Here is a 17,966-nt window from a genome sequence, read left to right as displayed (position 1 = left end):
TTTATTTTCATGAACTGAAGTTCAATTTCAATAGGCGGACAACAAGTCCCTACCTAGCTAACACTTACTCACACGGATTCCTAAATCATTGCTAAGAATAATGAAAATTACTACAGTTTCTACTGTTCATTGTTTTCAGGCAGGTTGTATTGGTGCTAGCTAGGTACCAAGCTAAAGCTAGCTAGCTACCCCAGAAGTTGCGGTCGAACAAATAATGCTTTATTACCAACCCACTATTGTAAACACATTTTTGTGTGTCTGTTGTTTGCTTGGTTGCAGACTTTTTTTTGTACAGCTTTGCCAGTGCTACTGATAGTAATGATGGCTCTTGTCTTGCACGTGCAAATTCAGAACACACAGCATTCTTTAATAGAGTTGATAGGCTTGAAGTCATAAAAAGCTGCTGGCAAAACACACGAAAGGGCTGTTTGAATGAATGCTTACGAGCCTGCTGCTGCCTGCCATCGCTCAGTCAGACTGCTCTATCAAATCATAGACTTAGTTATAACATGATAACACACAGAAATATGGGCCTTTTGGTCATTAATATGGCCGGATCCGGAAACTATCATCTCGAAAACAAGACGTTTTATTCTTTCAGTGAAATACGGAACCGTTCCTTTTTTATCTAACACGTGGCATCCATAAGTCTAAATATTCCTGTTACATTGCACAACTTTCAATGTTATGTCATAATGATGTAAAATTCTGGCCCAAAATGTTGCATATACACTGACTGCATGCAATGAACGCAAGAGAAGTGACACAATTTGACCTGGTTAATATTGCCTGCTAACCTGGATTTATTTTAGCTAAATATGCAGGTTTAAAAATATATACTTCTGTGTATTGATTTTAAGGCATTGATGTTCATGCTTAGGTACACATTGGAGCAATGATACGCACCGCATCGATTATATGCAACGCAGGACACGCTAGATAAACTAGTAATATCAACCATGTGTAGATAACTAGTGATTATGATTGATTGTTTTTTATAAGATAAGTTTAATGCTAGCTGGCAACTTACCTTGGCTTCCTTCGTTCAGGCAGTCTCCTCGTGGAGTGCAATGTAATCAGGTGGTTAGAGCGTTGGACTAGTTAACTGTAAGGTTGCAAGATTGAATCCCCCGAGCTTGACAAGGTAAAAATCTTGTCGTTCTGCCCCTGAACAAGGCAGTTAACCCACCGTTCCTAGGCCGTCATTGAAAATAAGAATGTGTTTTTTTAATTTTACCTTTATTTTACTAAGCAAGTCAGTTAAGAACAAATAATTATTTTCAATGACGACGTGGGTTAACTGCCTGTTCATGGGTAGAGCGACAGATTTGTACCATGTCAGCTCGGGGGTTTGAACTTGCAACCTTCCGGTTCCTAGTCCAACGCTCTAACCACTAGGCTACCCTGCCGTCTGACTTGCCTAGTTAAAGGTGTAAAAAAAAAAATGTAAACGGCCAAATCTGTGTCCAAAAATACCGATTTCCGATTGTCATAACTCGATGTCGTCCCTAATTAATTGGCCATTCCAATTAATCGGTCGACCTCTAGTTTGATGCCGTGTTCAAGACAACTTTGGGAAAAAAACAAGCTCCGACTGGGGATTTTTCTTTTTCTTTTTTCTAACGGTCATCCAACTCTGAATTCGAAGTTCCCTGAAATCATGATTTGACCTCCTTCCCAGTTGTCTTGAAAGCACAACAAGACATCCGCAGCAGTGCTTGTTCTGTATGACAGATTTTCCACTCAGGTTTCTGTGTGCTCTATGGGTGTGATAAATAAGAAACATAACGAATAAAATGTACACGCACCAATTTAATTCCACTCAATTATGCAAAGTAACTTAAAGAAATTGGTGTAAGCATGACCAGTAATGTATTTACATGGGATTTTCTTCTACCTGCGCCAATCTTATTTATTGGCTTTTCTTTGATAGGACGAAAGCCAGCTATTACCGGGTAATGGACAACTTGTCCCGGAGGTAGTGTGAGAGACATCTCTTGAAGAGATTCAATTTTTAACGACACAAGTATCTCTCCTGGACCTAGTTTGTGTCGTAGAAGTAGTGTAAAGAGGCCCCTTGTAAATGGAATGCTTTATCTCTCTAACATGTTGGGATTAATGACTGTGTTTGTGTGTGTCTGCAAGTATTGGGTGATAATATTAACAATAATGTGTATGTGTCTGTCTGCAGGTATTTGGTGACATCTATCACTTCCGGCACCGTTCTGTGGAGAAGAGGTCTCTGTCGGGTCACCGAGGGACGCACATCCGTCTACAAAAAGAGCCTCAGGTAAGATGCCTTGGGAGGAGGTGTGAGTGTGTGTAGAGATGTTGGGTGGGTGAGTGTATCAAAGTGGATGAGGAGGTTGAGAGTGAGTGTGCAGCAAGAGAGGGTGGAGGGATGTGAGTGTAGGGGAGGATGGGTTATATCAATAACATGACTTCACCAGCCGCAACAGAGGGTGGGGGTTGGATTGGGCTTGTTGAAAAATGATTCATTAATCTAGAGTCATACTGTAATGCAATTACCCCAATTAACAACACAGCCAGTGTGAGAGAGGTGAGAGGTGATGGGGGGCAGTATGTGAAAGAGGTTGAGAGTCACTGTACTGTAGCTAGGTTGGAGTTGTTAATTTATATTCCATAACATGACTGGTGAAGCAGTTGGTACTACATCACCACCTGTGGAGCGGCCATTAGACAGGCAGTGGGGGCGGGGGTCGACGCAGAGGGGACCACGGTGAGCTAACAACCACAGGGCAGAGTGCCAGAGACCTGAGCTCTCATTTATCACCCGCTTTTAATGGATGTCTCGGACACCCTACAGCATCTGCCTGGTCCGGTTCCTTTCCCTGCTTTATGTTAGGGCTGGGAGGTGAGAGCATGCTAAACATGCTACTCACATACACACATGTATACAGTGCTTGGCTATACTGTGGTGTCTAATGATCTCATTCTCAAACCACTTCTGAATAGATTAGGTTTCCAGTTTGATTTCTAATGCTTGTCATGTCTGATTTCTCTTCCACTCCTATTGTATGTATGTAGTCTGTACTGTGGGTGTTTGAATGATGTTTAAAAGGTCTGTGATTAAGTGTAGCTGGGGCTGTGTGTAGTTCACTCTGTGGTCTCCTGGTCTTGCGTTTCCTTCTAGCTCTCTGGGCTCTGGCTGTGTTTCCATGGCTGTGAAAGTCGAGCGTTTGAACTGCGGCACAATGAATGTCCTGCCATCTGCAGCAGCCGCTCAGAACCGCTCCGCTGTTTGTCACTGAGCGCAGCTCAGGTCCAGATGGGAAGATCAGAGAGAGAGGGCTAGTAACTAGTAACGTGAACTCTGATTCATGTCCAGGAAAAGCTAACATGCACGTGCAGATATGCACACAGTCACACTCAGCACTAGTTCCTCCCCTGACTAACTAATGTTGGTGCTGTTGCGGGCTGGTTCTGCTAATGGGGGTGGCTGGCAGTTCACATGCTGTACCAAACACAGCTTTAAAGGTATGCAGGACCTGTTGATTCAGAGGTACTCTTCCCCTCTCATATCCAAAGAACAGACGTGTGTGTTCTTATGGGGGTGACTAGGTGTGAATGAGCAAGACCTGTGGTACTAACTGACATCCCCTGGGAACCCACAATTGAAAATCCCCTGTCACTATGCAGTGTCATGGGAAGTCCATTGTCTTCCCACGACACTCCCATGAAGGACTAAGTGCTACTGCAGTCTGCCAGTGGTCATCTCTCCTACCCAGTCCTGTTCCTGTCGACTGTAGAGAACCCACGTTTTGGTTTCCCTGCGTTATGGGAGGTAATTCAGCCAGCGAACTGTGTGGCCAAGTCTCGCTGCTGTTTTGTCTTGAGCAGGCGCACGGTGGGAAAAGTGTTGTGTGGCCTATCCTCTTACCCTTAGCAGCACAGCACCAAAACAACACTGCTCCCGCCCCGCCCCAACCCCACTCCTCCCCTCACCACTCAACTGATGGGATTTCCTCTCACACCGCTGCTCCATTTCCTGTTGTTGAATTCCTTTTCTCCCTGAGCACCTCAAAGAAAGGGGAACCTCCTTGCACCTCCTTCCCTGCACTGCTCAGTCCTGTGGCCCACAGCAGTCACACTGGGGGAGATGGATCTTAAATAAAAGCAGCAATAAACCCTGCTCAAAGACTCACATTACTGTGGACCAAATGGCCAGGGACTCTGCCAAAACTCAGTCTGGCTGACAGACCCCGCTGATTGGGGAGCTAATGCCTGGGCTTGGCCCGGCTGCTCATTCACATGTAATGGTGATGCATTGATCTAATATTGTGTTGCTGTTGTAAGACCATTGCTGTAGTGAAATTGTGTTAGGCCTAAATGATGTACCCATAGAAATGCCATCAATCCAGTATTACTACAACTTATTCCTGGTCAGGCCATGTTGTCAGGGAAAAGCCCTAGACCTAATCATTTTACAATCCATACAGCTACCGTTACTACAGCAATGTAATACTACAGCCATGCTCTGCCATGGTAATAGGCCCACACCAAAGCTAGAGTACTAAGGTTGTGTTCATGTTTGGTTGTGTTCATGTTTGGTTGTGTTCATGTTTGGTTGTGTTCATGTTTGGTTGTGTTCATGTTTGGTTGTGTTCATGTTTGGTTGTGTTCATGTTTGGTTGTGTTCATGTTTGGTTGTGTTCATGTTTGGTTGTGTTCATGTTGTGGTTGTGTTCATGTTTGTTGTTCATGGTTGTGTTCATGTTGGGTTGTGTTCATGTTGTGGGTTGTGTTCATGTTGTTTGGTTGTGTTCATGTTGTTTGGTTGTGTTCATGTTGGTTTGTGTTCATGTTGGGTTGTGTTCATGTTTGTATATGGAGGAGAAGAGGGCAGGAAGGAAGGCACAGAGACCTGTCTGCTCAGTATCTGCTGGACAGCAGCGTTTAACCAAGCAGCCGGGGTCTTGTATGTGAATGGTCTGGAGCAAAGAGAAAAGCAGTCTCAGATAGCTGGCATCCGGACCCATTTATAATGGAGATCTTATCTGTTAACTGCTAGCTGGTTCCCTCTGTTCTGTCCCACCTCACTCGGTCTGTTTAAGAATTCCCGGAGACTCCCTCTCTGGCTCGCTCCGATGTTTCCCTTTTCAAACATTTGCTTAATTATCTCTCTTTGCGATAGGGAAACTTTGGCAAAGGCCTTTAAGTGTAATTAACATTGGAAGCGTCTGTCTTTCTTGACAGAGGATCGGATGGTAATTTGTGGTAAACTTAACTTTGTCTCAGAGTTAACTTCTCTTGTCTTAATGTGTTGATTTTAAATCCATCCATTCAAAAGGTTTATTCACTCCCTGTCTCATATGAAAAACACAAGCCTCTCATTAACCTCTCTGGGATATGTGGGACGGTAGCGTCCAACCTCTCCACCAGCCAGTGAAAGTGCAAATCGCCAAATTCAAAACAAGAAAAATCTCATAATTAAAATTCCTTAAGCATACAAGAATTTGACACCATTTTAAAGAATACATTCTCGTTAATCCAGCCACGGTGTCTGATTTCAAAAATGCTTTACAGCGAAAGCACCACAAACGATTATGTTAGGTCACCACCAACTCACAGAAAAACACAGCCATTTTTCCAGCCAAAGAGGAGTCACAAAAAGCACAAATAGAGATAAAAGGAATCACTAACCTTTGATCTTCATCAGCTTACACTCATAGGACTTGATGTTACACACTACATGTATGTTTTGTTCGATAAAGTGCATATTTATATAAATAAATCGCGTTATGTTCAGTAATTCTAAAACATGCGGTGATTGTGCAGAGAGCCACATCTATTTACAGAAATACTCATTCTAAATGTTGATGAAAATACAAGTGTTATACATGGAATTAGAGATATACTTCTCCTTAATGAAACTGCTGTGTCAGATAAAAAATTTAAAAAACTTTACGGAAAAAGCAAACCATGCAATAATCTGAGTACAGCGTTCAGACAACAAAACAGCCAAAAAGATATCCGCCATATTGGGTGGCCAACATTAGTCAGAAATAGCATTATAAATAGCTTCTGTTAGGGCGTTTGGTAAACAAATCTAAAAGTGCGTTCCGGTCTAACCGAACGTCGGACAAAAAGTTCCGTTACAGCCCGTAGAAACTTCTCAAAAGATGAATAGAATCAATGTTCCAACCGGAGAATTCCTATGTCTGTAGAAAAGCAATGGAACGAGAGGTAACACTCTCGTGACTGTGCCTCAGAGCCTGTGGCACTCTGCCAGACACCCGGCTCATTCTTCTCTCATTCGGTCCCACCTCACAGTAGAAGCCTCAAACAAAGTTCTAAAGACTGACATCTAGTGGAAGCCTTAGGAAGTACAACATAACCAATATCCCACTATCTACAATAGGGGCTGAGTTAAACTACAAGCCTCAGATTTCCCACTTCCTGGTTGGATTTTTCTCAGGTTTTCGCCTGCCATATGAGTTCTGTTATACTCACAGACATCATTCAAACAGTTTTAGAAACTTCAGAGTTTCCCAATACTACTAATAATATGCATATATTAGCACCTGGGACAGAGTAGCAAGCAGTTCACTCTGGGCACCTTATTCATCGAAGCTACTCAATACTGATATCCCCTGCTGTACTGGTCACCAAAAAGTTAATGCTGTTTTCTGGGGGTGATCCGTTAGGCTAATTTGAAAAGATCAGTCCTATGGAAAGGATTGGTTGCGCCATGTGTTTTTTAAATTTTATTTAAAAAAAAAACATTTTTGCCTTCCCATCCTCAAATCAAATGTTATTGGTCACATACACATGGTTAACAGATGTTAATGCGAGTGTAGTGAAATGCTTGTTCATCCTCTATGCAGTCAGGCGCTACTTGATAACCCTGTGCATCTTAAGAGAGGGATTTAGCTACTCTGGGATGCTATCTTTCATGACTCTGACCTGTTTTTAATCAATAACCTCAGAGATACTGACGCTGTCTGGGCTTAGCAGACTGTTCATTAACAGTCCAGAACCTCCATTTTCCATCTGAACCTCCGGTTTTCCATCTGGAACATCAAGGTAACAAACTATCAAAAGTGTTCTTTCTGGTTGTATTGTGGTTGGCAGAGTTCATGAAAGCAATGACAGGCTCCATTGGTCAAATGCAGACTGTAAACAGTGTTGCCCTGAGTTACCATAGAGACTGTTGTTTTCATGGAAAGTGAGTTTCTCCCTAATGTGTGTTCTCAGTACACACCACATAGTGAGCCCAGTACCAGCAGCTAATCTGCATGCTTGACTGAGTGTGCTTGAGCTGTGATTAAGGGGTCTTGTAGCAGGCCTTGTTAATGCCTTGTTTGCAGGAGGACGAGCCCAGACTGTGGCATGGCACAATAACAGGGGTCCTCTCCCTCCCTCTTTTGGCCCTCTCACTCTCCGCATGGCTGACCTAGCCTCATTCTGTGGCCGCCAGTAAATCGCAGAGTAAGAGTTAACAGTCAGGGAAAAACCATGTTGCTTCTGGCCATGCAATATCACTGTTTCATTTTTAAAACTTTGTTTTTGATGTCGCCTCAGTCGTCATTATTCTGTGTGGAGCTGGTGAGTGTAAAGCTGATGACTGGTCTGTGGGGAGCTGGTGAGTGTAAAGCTGATGACTGGTCTGTGGGGAGCTGGTGAGTGTAAAGCTGATGACTGGTCTGTGGGGAGCTGGTGAGTGTAAAGCTGATGACTGGTCTGTGGGGAGCTGGTGAGTGTAAAGCTGATGACTGGTCTGTGGGGAGCTGGTGAGTGTAAAGCTGATGACTGGTCTGTGGGGAGCTGGTGAGTGTAAAGCTGATGACTGGTCTGTGGGGAGCTGGTGAGTGTAAAGCTGATGACTGGTTTGTGGGGAGCTGGTGAGTGTAAAGCTGATGACTGGTCTGTGGGGAGCTGGTGAGTGTAAAGCTGATGACTGGTCTGTGGGGAGCTGGTGAGTGTAAAGCTGATGACTGGTCTGTGGGGAGCTGGTGAGTGTAAAGCTGATGACTGGTCTGTGGGGAGCTGGTGAGTGTAAAGCTGATGACTGGTCTGTGGGGAGCTGGTGAGTGTAAAGCTGATGACTGGGTAAAGAGAGGAAAGAAACACTTATCTACTCTGTTCCATGACTGCAGCCTGGATTAGAGATCAATGGAAACTGTTGCTTCCTGACAGGAAGTCACGTGGACTCATGGGTAATGGAGTGAAGTCGGATGGTACATCCCAATAGTCTAACGTAGCCATGCCCCACTATTTCATCTGATATCCCCTGCTGTAGGACACAGACAAATCCCCCATGTTGTCTCTGTTTTCATATTGCTGCTGTCAGTACAGTAGCGCCCCACCCCCAGTCCCCCATTCTTCTTAATGTGTTGACCTTGTGAAGGGGCCACCCACTGTGGAAGCATCTGCTCCAGTGTGATTCTGTACAACTGCCAACCAGCAAGGGCCTTTCAACACTGATTCATGTAAACATGTCCGTTCTGTACACCAATTATTGGTTGGAGGGCAGTGCATAAAGGTGTGTGTTGTGTCGGTAGTAACCTTGGTGTTATTGACGCTCTTGTGGTTTGAGCTGTTAGCAGAGAGGGGGCTGCTGTGGTTCCTGGTTGTCCTTCATGCCTGCCTCTCTGTCCTTGCAGCAGTCTCTTGCCTCCCTGCTGCAGCTTCTCGTCCACACCCTCTCTCCACTTCCCCCTCTGCCTGCGTCCCTTTCAGCCACTCCACTGTACGGAGAGACAGCCCGTAGAGGGGGTGTGACGCAGGGTTGTCGTTGTGTGCAATCTGCCTCTGTCCACACTTTCTGCCGCACGCCGGCTGGAACTCCCCGAGAAGAATATATCAAATCACATTTTATTGGTCGCTTACACAGTTTCTAGCTCCAACAGCGCAGTAATACCTGGCAAAAATAATAAATAAATAAATAAACACAATGCACACATAATCCAGAAAAATCCCTCCCTGCTTACTGTTATTACCAGGGCTTTGTGTGGGGAGGCAGAGCACAGCGAGGAGGGACACTGAGGATAAAGACTGGGTGTGTTTATATATCCTCCTTTCTATGTTGTTTTTGTTTTGTGTCTGTCTCTGTCTGCGTTAATGTGATTTTGTGTGCGTGTCTGTGTGGCCCCCTATCTGACCTCATCTAGCAGTTGTAATTAGTCTCAGCGCAGGCCGTCGTTAGGCTCGGTCTCTAATGAGGAGCTCCTGAAACGTATGTTAGAACTACTGTTCCCTTTATCTCTCTCTGCTGTCATCCCGCTCTGCTTGCTGAAACTAGATTTCTCTTTCATTTCGGGGAAACTGTGACCCTCATGTTCCCTCCTGCTCGCAGTTATTCCTTATACCCTGTACTAATGGTCTTCCTCTGGTATATCGAGTGCCGCATTAGCACAGCGAGTTCATTAATGTCCCTCCTCTGGTTGAAATCCCTGTTACTATAGGAGTAGTGGCATTCCCATCAGGATATTAAGATGGTGAACGAGTCTACTTGAAAATGGAATCCGCAGCAGGGGAAAGGGCGCCACTGTTTGCCCCACGGCTTTTGTTTATTGTTTTTGTTTAGTTGATGAAGTGGATGTGAGGAGTGTCGCCCAATGTGGTCAAAAATTGCAGTACATATTGCTGCTTCTCACTAGTACAGTGTCTAATGAAGAAGAACAAATAACAGTTTGCAGTAACTTGTTTGTTGTAGTTTCGGGAAAGGATGTGGTAGTTTCACCATTAAAGATTCCAGCTTTAATGTAGAGTGCCCAAGCTGAGTGTAATCACGTCTCTCTGTTTAATGCCATGACTGATGCCTCTCGTGTGTGTGTGTGTGTGTGTGTGTGTGTGTGTGTGTGTGTGTGTGTGTGTGTGTGTGTGTGTGTGTGTGTGTGTGTGTTCCTCAGGTGACATGGGCAGAACAGCAGGTGGTGAAGAGTAGGAAGAAGAGGGACATCTACACGGAGCCCTCAGACCCCAAGTTTACCCAGCAGTGGTACCTGGTGAGTAGACCAAGTCTGGCTGACGTTTAACAATCTTTATCACTTTATTATCTCTCAATAGGAAAAATATGAGGAAGAATGTGTCTCATGCGAGGGAGAGAAATCAATACCCACTCTCAGCGCTTCATTGCCGTCATAAATAAGCCACAATGGCTTCCTCAGTGTATGCACTGAAATTTCAGAAACAACCTCTCCGACAACTTCAGACTACTGACCATCACTGAAGCTACTGTGTTGTCAGGCGACAGACAGTTCAAACATCTTCTCAGTTGATCAGTAATTCCTCCCTGTGCTCGGCTGTGTGCACTGTTATGTCTTGATGCACAGGGCTCTATAGAGCCAGTCTCTTTATTAAAAGGGAAATGACATAAGAGCCCATACAGTGACACAGCAGGGCCCAGCGCTCTGTTTGATCTGCCCGTTCTCAATAACTCAGTGGATATTTCCCTGTTGGCTGAGTAAAAAAATCAACTTTACTCTATTCAATATACTGTATTAATACATGGCGGCCCTTTGTCTGAAGGAGTGGGTGTGATTTAAACGTCTTGGTCGATGCAGAATGGACTGCTTAATGACCATGGTCTTTTAGGAGTCCATTATCAGAACGGCATACACATTTGGGTTTCCAGTCTTAAATTGAATTCATCTATTTATTTTATTCCCCAGACAATGGCACAGTCCCTGAACGAGGCTGTGAATACAAATAAAGGACTGAAATTAAACCGGTCTCAGTTATTGACTGTATGTATCATCTTAAATGCAAAGTGAAGCACTTTGACAAGGTTACACAGTCTGATCCAGTGGTCCATGAAAGAAACGGTGAGATAAACAAGTTGTGATTTCTCTTCACTTTGCTCCACCTTTAATTAGTCTCAAAGAAGGTTCAAGGCAATATAAAAGAGTTGATTGTAATTCTTAACAAACAAACATTCCTCACTTATTCTCCAACATGCTGGAGCTGAAGCAAATCCAATTTCGCCCCATGTCCCCGAGCTGTTGGGGGGGGGGGGGGGCTGCTGACTTCACCAGTGTGACTAGCTACATTTAATTCCACTCCGGAGTTCACAGCTCTGTCGCACACCACACAGCTCGCTCGCAAACTCTCCAGGCACACTGATTTGACTTAAGCAGTTTACTATCATGCCACAGAGGGAGGCAGGGAACCTGGGGCCCTGCGATGGAGAGGTACAGCTGGTGCTGCTTGCGGTTAGTGGGTTTAGTAAGGCTACTGTGCAGTGAGGTACGAGGAGTAGAGAGTATGCAATGAGATGGTTGTGAGGGTGTAAGGAGTGTAAAAAGGGTATTTAGTTTTAGTGGGCGCATGTAGCTGTAGCAAAGGTATAATGTTGTAGTGTGGTGTGTGTATATGGGTGTAGGTGTACTGTGCATGTAACAAGGGTGCACTCAGGCTAAGCAGTGTTCTAGATGGGGTGCTGCTGTATGAGCATCTGAGAGCCTAGTCTGAGAGCCTGAGCCCAGGTGATTCTTGGTGGCAGAAAGTATCTGTCGTCAGTTTACACTGTGTCTCTATGATAAGGACATAGATAAACTCTGCTGCTACTTCCTCTGCTTATTCTTATGTATGACCGCAGCTCATATCACTGGTCTGTCCCTCATGGATAAAAAATAAAAAAAATAAAAAGCTCAAGGCACAGTGTGAGATTTGGAAGGCAGGACAGTTTGTTCATGTGCCAATATTTAATGCAGTAAGTGGTCAATTTAGGTATAGGAGAAATACCAATGTCCAAGAGCCTGGAGAATTTTCAGGGTAATTTCCAGATTTAATCAGGATTGAGATGGACCCACACAACCATGGCCAAAGCTTTGATCTATCTGACACTGAAGGGGTGTGGTATCTGACACGGAAGGGGTGTGGTATCTGACACGGAAGGGGTGTGGTATCTGACACGGAAGGGGTGTGGTATCTGACACGGAAGGGGTGTGGTATCTGACACGGAAGGGGTGTGGTATCTGACACGGAAGGGGTGTGGTATCTGACACGGAAGGGGTGTGGTATCTGACACGGAAGGGGTGTGGTATCTGACACGGAAGGGGTGTGGTATCTGACACGGAAGGGGTGTGGTATCTGACACGGAAGGGGTGTGGTATCTGACCACCTTCTGGAGACACCTGAAACCCCACCTCTTTAAGGAATACCTAGGATAGGATAAAGTAATCCTTCTCACCCCCCCTACCCCCCCCTTAAAATATTTAGATGCACTATTGTAAAGTGGCTGTTCCACTGGATGTCATAAGGTGAATGCACCAATTTGTAAGTCGCTCTGGATAAGAGCGTCTGCTAAATGACTTAAATGTAAAATGTAAATGTAAGGGGTGTGGTATCTGACACGGAAGGCCTTGGATGAGAGGAAAATAGTAGGACGCTTTTCAGACAAATTACATTAAATTGCAGCAGCATTTTAGAGAAATGGCTGTGAACTGCAAGGCCTCAGTCGTGGTATTTGACCAATGGTCAAGTATGATGTGGAGAGAATACCAAAAGGCCTGTGTAGAAGTCTCTACCATTACCCTGGTGGCTGGTTGCCCACTAACAGAGACCCTCGGGGTGGCTCTGATGAGAGATGTATGCTGGTTCTGGTCTGGGACTGATGCTACATGCTGAGTGACGAGCCTGTCTGCCTGTCTGTCTTTGTCTGCCTAGCACCACAGGATGTTGTAAGCCTGTCTGTTGCCACAGGATGCCGTCTGCCTCCCGTGGGGATTTAGTCATTTTCTTTTATGATTGATGTCTAATGCAGTCTGACACACCACCCAAACTCTCATCTATATATTTCTGGTTGGAGACGATCGCAGTATATTTTTTTCATTTCATAAAAACAATTATAAACTGGGTGGTTCGAGCCCTGAATGCTGATTGGCTAACAGCCGTGATATATCAGACCGTGTATCAAAACATGTATTTTTACTGCTCTAATTATGTTGGTAATAAGTTTATAATAGCAATAAGGTTCCTCAGGGGTTTGTGGTATATTTCTTAATTTGATGATGCAAAGATGTTGGATAATTTTCGTCATTTAACATGTGTCTTGTAATGGATCTTTAGACTCCATTGACTGTTCTTGGTGTTTTCTACTCCACAGTACAATGCTAATCATCGTGACCTGAATGCTAAAGGTGCATGGGAGCTGGGCTACACTGGGAAGGGAGTGGTGGTGTCCATCCTGGACGATGGTATAGAGAAGAACCACCCAGACCTTATATCAAACTATGTGAGTATCACCGTCATCTTACCCCTGGCTTCAAGGCTGGGGCTGCTGCATCTCAATATTTTAAGGTGGCTTCATTTCCATGATCCATGTTGATGAGGAGGCCATTTTGGACTATTTGTATTCACCCCTAGACTTTTACTCCTCTTATCATAGATGAGTGATTCTGATTGTCCCTGTCTGCCTGTAGGACCCAGACGCCAGCTATGATGTGAACGATGGAGATCCAGACCCTCAGCCACGATACACACAACTCAACGATAACCGGTAAGACACCGTTTCAGTGACAGCAGAATTTGTTCTCCCCGTGCCTAACTTGATTCTTTATACAAATCTACCATTGACGTCGATGCATGATTATCATGGAAATACGAGTCACGTCGTGTGCCCATGCCACATTATGATCCAGTTCTGAGAGAAGAGAGGATGGTTCTTATATTAGGAAATACTTAACGCATAACACGGGAATCGTCACGCCTCTACATGAATAGGCTGTTTCATTGTGGTGTCCTCATAAAAAAATACTGTAATTTCTCATGCAGTCAGCTGGGTGTGTGGTTCTATTGAAGAGAGACAGAGGAAGGAATCTGGAATAGCTGGGGGGGGGGTGTAATGGAGTGAGTTATGGGCACCGTCACTCTGGCTTGGTTCCAGGTCTGTCAGCTGTTAGAGCAGAGCTTCTCTGAGTGAAAAGAGAAAGGGACATGCACTCAATGAATGTGACAGTTGAGTTATTTTAATAAGCCGGGAGACAGATTGAAGTAGTAGACTCTTAGAGGGTTGGAGGACATGTCAATGGGTTTTGGGTCCCCCCCCCCAATCGAGAGCAAAAACATGTGCTTTAGTCTTAAATCACCCAGCTGCTAACAGGGCATTTCTGTGGCCTAGTTAAGTGGAGTAAATCTCCTGGGATTAAGTGAATTTGTGAAGAAAGCAGCTTTACTGCAGTGGCCTGAGCAGATGGCATTAAGACTTGTTTACTACCGCCCCGATGTCTTCTCTGCTGCCCTGAATTGATCAAATTAATTTCCTCAGCGTTAATGAATACAACAAATCTCCTGGCTCTGGAAAGGCCTGCTCCTCTCGTTCTGCTCCCCTGCATGCTTCCCCTTTCTGACTTAAATGTGTGATTTTCCGTAATCTGCTGTTTTCGGGCTGCTAGCCAAATACCCTTTTTTTTTAAATCTTGAGGCAAACCATGCATGGTGATGACAGGCAAAGAGGGTTATAGTTAGATGCTGGTGGAAATCAAAGGTCTCCAACTGAGACTGCATGGGTCTGGAGCAGGCACTGTCCACATGGAGGCCAGACTGGTGTAAGGAGAGATGGAGATGGCCTCAAGTAAAATGACATACATTACTTCCTACGCTAGTGTGTATAGCCATAGGTCTTGAGCCTCCTGCGGTCAAGGCGAGAAAGTGAAACGGCGGAGTAAGAGCCAACGCCAATGGAGCTCTGCCACTTACTACACACACGCATACACACACACAGAGCCATCCATTATGATTCCCCCAGCATACACACAGAGCCATCCATTATGATTCCCCCAGCATACACACAGAGCCATCCATTATGATTCCCCCAGCATACACACAGAGCCATACATTATGATTCCCCCAGCATACACACAGAGCCATACATTATGATTCCCCCAGCATACACACAGAGCCATACATTATGATTCCCCCAGCATACACACAGAGCCATACATTATGATTCCCCCAGCATACACACAGCCAACAGATAGTTAATTCCCCTATCCCCCACACACAGTGCAGTAAATGCCTTTGGACTGAGAATCCTCCTGGCTTGTCCTCTCCTCCCTGCCTAGCTCACCCCAGCCCTTATCTCCAGCCGCCCAGCTCTGCCTCGCTTCCCCGTGGCAGGACTGAGGTGTGTGTAACTACGTGGGGTTGGTGTAGGCGTGTGTGTAAACACCCTGTGGGCAGGCTGGAGCTCTGTAAGGCTGTGTAAGGGTCTGTTCCCTGCAGAAAGCCCAGCTCTGTTCACCTCCATAAAGCTCCCTTTCTTCCACTGCGTGAGGAACGCTCCTCTGCAGCAATGTGGCCATTCAGCCCTGTGATTCTCAAGTCAACATGTGATCTGGCCCTGTGGCTCTGCAGCCATACTGTCTTAGAACAGGAGGATGAGTCTCTCTAGGGGCCTCTGCTGTGAGCTAAAATTGGAATGGGGGGGGGTTCTTTTTATGCATCAAATGTTTCCCAAATAGCCCGTCCTCAGCTGGGAGTGGCGGGCTTTAAAGCTAGGTCTAGCGCAGGATAATCTCCATAAGATTTGAACTGAGGTTCTCTTGTAATTGATTTAGCCAACGGAGGCTTTTCTGTTATTTGAGGTATTTTGGTAAAGCAGACTTGAGATGTATTTTTTTATGTCCTGGAGGAAGTTGATTTTATCACACGGTGCTGTAACTGCTGTACTATGGCTGATATCATGTTATTCATATTTTAATTAAAAAGAGCCAGAGTTTGAATCGTGCTTTACATTAAGTTGGCTTGCTGCAAGATACCATCAAGGACAAGAAACTTAGATTAACTGTACTGTAGTTGTACACACACACAGCAATGTAGCTGTATATTGGGTGAACATTGGGGATATTGCTGGTAGCAGTAAGTGTTGGTGATCATCTGACCACCTTTTCTCAGGCATCCAGGGTGCCAGTGCTCTGTGTCTGTTAGTGCAAGACAGAAAGAGCTCTTGCTTTGTAACAGGAGGCATGTGTGTTTGTGTGTAGTATTTGCTTTCAGTTTCCTCTGTATCACTGTCACATGTCAGGTTGGGTACACACAGCATGAAATGTCTAGTACACACACACACATGTTTGTGCCTGTAACAAGGCTGCAGGGGCCAAGGAAAAATGGTTCAATTGATGTTATATAAGGTTGCATTCTGACTTATCAAATATTGCTATCAGTTAGAGGAGGAGAACGCTTGTTCTTCATTACAGCCCATCATTTCTTTGGAACATTAAATCCCTCTTTCTAATGTGACCGGTCGTTAGTGTTGGGAGGAAGGCTCTTTATCAGGAGCACTCCACAGAACAACGCAGGTTGATTCATTTTACAGCGTCTCAGATTAGTTACACAAGATGTTTGCTTTGTATTCCCCCTCTGCCTCTGTTCCATAAACACTGAGAGACCTTTTGTCCTGTAGGTCAACTCATTAGTCAGCTGATTAAGTAGGAGCGGGGCCAGAGCAGTTGTCCAGATTTACCTCTGGGCAGGCAGGCTAATGATCAGCTGGGGCCACTGGCCCAGCCTCAGAGCACAAATGATTTTCTTCTCAGTAATTAATTCAGGTTAGGGAAAAACAGCAAGTGGAAGGAGCACCCTGTCAAGCTATCAATAGCCCAATATGGCATCTGAGCGAGAAGAGCTCTCACACAGACAGGTTACTCAAATGGAACCCTATTCCCTATGTAGTGCACTGCTTTTTGGCATCATTTAAAAAGTAGTGCACTATGGGTAGTAGGGTGTCATTTTGGATTTTGAAGCAGGACTTCAGTGGACTGGACGGTAATTTTACTGCTTGGACCTGCCGTAGGAAGTTTCATCACGTTACGCAATGATAATAGGTGTAACTTTATGTAATGGCTATTAGCACTGTGTTTCTGCTCTGTAGGAAACCTCTAAAGTTCCACCTGTAGTTTTTCCCACAAAAATATTTGTGTTGTTAATCTCTGTTCTTTTAACAGTTGGCTCCTTTTGAAATATTGTGTCTTTATGGAAGTTCCACCTGTGGTTTCCCCTTGTGTTAACATTTATTATGCTAATGTTAAGACCTTTAAGGAGGCAGCTGGTTGCCATGGGGATGTGAGCACCAAATTGGCTGCATTATCCCGAAAGTTCATCAAACTGTAGCCTTATGGTTTCAGCACTCCAATTCCACACCAGTATGGGAGCCATGTTCTATCGAAACTGATAACTATGAAATATGAGTTCCAGCTAAGGAGAAAGCAAAATCAGCATTCTCACAGCACAATGATAATGTTGTTTTAGCTTACCATGGAAATCAGCTTTCTTGTTTTATTTTAATATGCCCTTCGGTTAAGTTAGTCCAAACTTCCGGGAGGTTTGTCTCGTTCCTCTCATAGTTTATCATTCCAACACCGTCTACAGTATCCTGTCCTCAGTTTACCTTTATGTATTACTTTCTGGCCAGCTCAGTTTCAAATTGGCTTTGTCAGTGGTGTTAAGACTGGAGATGGCCTTGTCTCTGCTCCAGTAGTTCTGGTCAGGCTGACTTGCAGCTCCTCGGGGACCAGCCTCATTTCCTGCTCAACTGCAGCCGAGATGAAGGATGGAGTTGCCCCTTCACAATGAGCCTAAGTTTTTTAAATAAAAATAAATAAATAAAAATTCCCCTCTGCGGGTGACGTTTTGGGCACGGTAAGCTCATCCTAGATCCATACCTAATGGTAAATTCTGCCAGGAGGAACGGCCAGCCAGCGGTCTGAAGGAGATGGATTGTTTGACCTACTGCACTTGTCAATTAAAGCAAGGACGAAGACAACTGACCCAACGTCATTACATAAAAGTAAAATGAGCACTTGGTCTAAATCAATGTCAGTTTTGAGTTCTAGCCTAGGATTGGGGGGGTTGATCCAAGATTTGTGCCCATCTTCCAGACTACAGTAGAGAAATTACTCAGAATTAGTCTGTTTCAACGTGACTTTGGTGAGGTATTACCCTATGGGTGTATCGGGAGTGCCTGGACACTGCCTGTCTGCTTTTAGTTGAGTCATTGTTTA

General features: G+C 44.7%; 1 protein-coding gene across 3 annotated transcripts in view; it reads left to right on the top strand.

Moving 5' to 3' along the window:
• LOC124035687 (furin-1-like) overlaps nucleotides 1-17,966 on the top strand; it is a 94,647-nt gene that overhangs the window by 51,623 nt on the left and 25,058 nt on the right. For all 3 annotated transcript variants that reach the window (XM_046349276.1, XM_046349274.1, XM_046349275.1), the window contains exons 3-6: nucleotides 2,192-2,290; nucleotides 9,876-9,971; nucleotides 13,073-13,201; nucleotides 13,389-13,465. In XM_046349276.1, the coding sequence (XP_046205232.1) occupies nucleotides 2,192-2,290; nucleotides 9,876-9,971; nucleotides 13,073-13,201; nucleotides 13,389-13,465 (401 nt within the window). The remainder of the gene's footprint in view (nucleotides 1-2,191; nucleotides 2,291-9,875; nucleotides 9,972-13,072; nucleotides 13,202-13,388; nucleotides 13,466-17,966) is intronic.

This window comes from Oncorhynchus gorbuscha, linkage group LG05 (assembly GCF_021184085.1).
Source record: "Oncorhynchus gorbuscha isolate QuinsamMale2020 ecotype Even-year linkage group LG05, OgorEven_v1.0, whole genome shotgun sequence".
Classification (NCBI taxonomy): Eukaryota; Metazoa; Chordata; class Actinopteri; order Salmoniformes; family Salmonidae; genus Oncorhynchus; species Oncorhynchus gorbuscha.
Note: the sequence above shows the minus strand (reverse complement) of the source record. Positions and strands in the feature narration are given on the sequence as shown.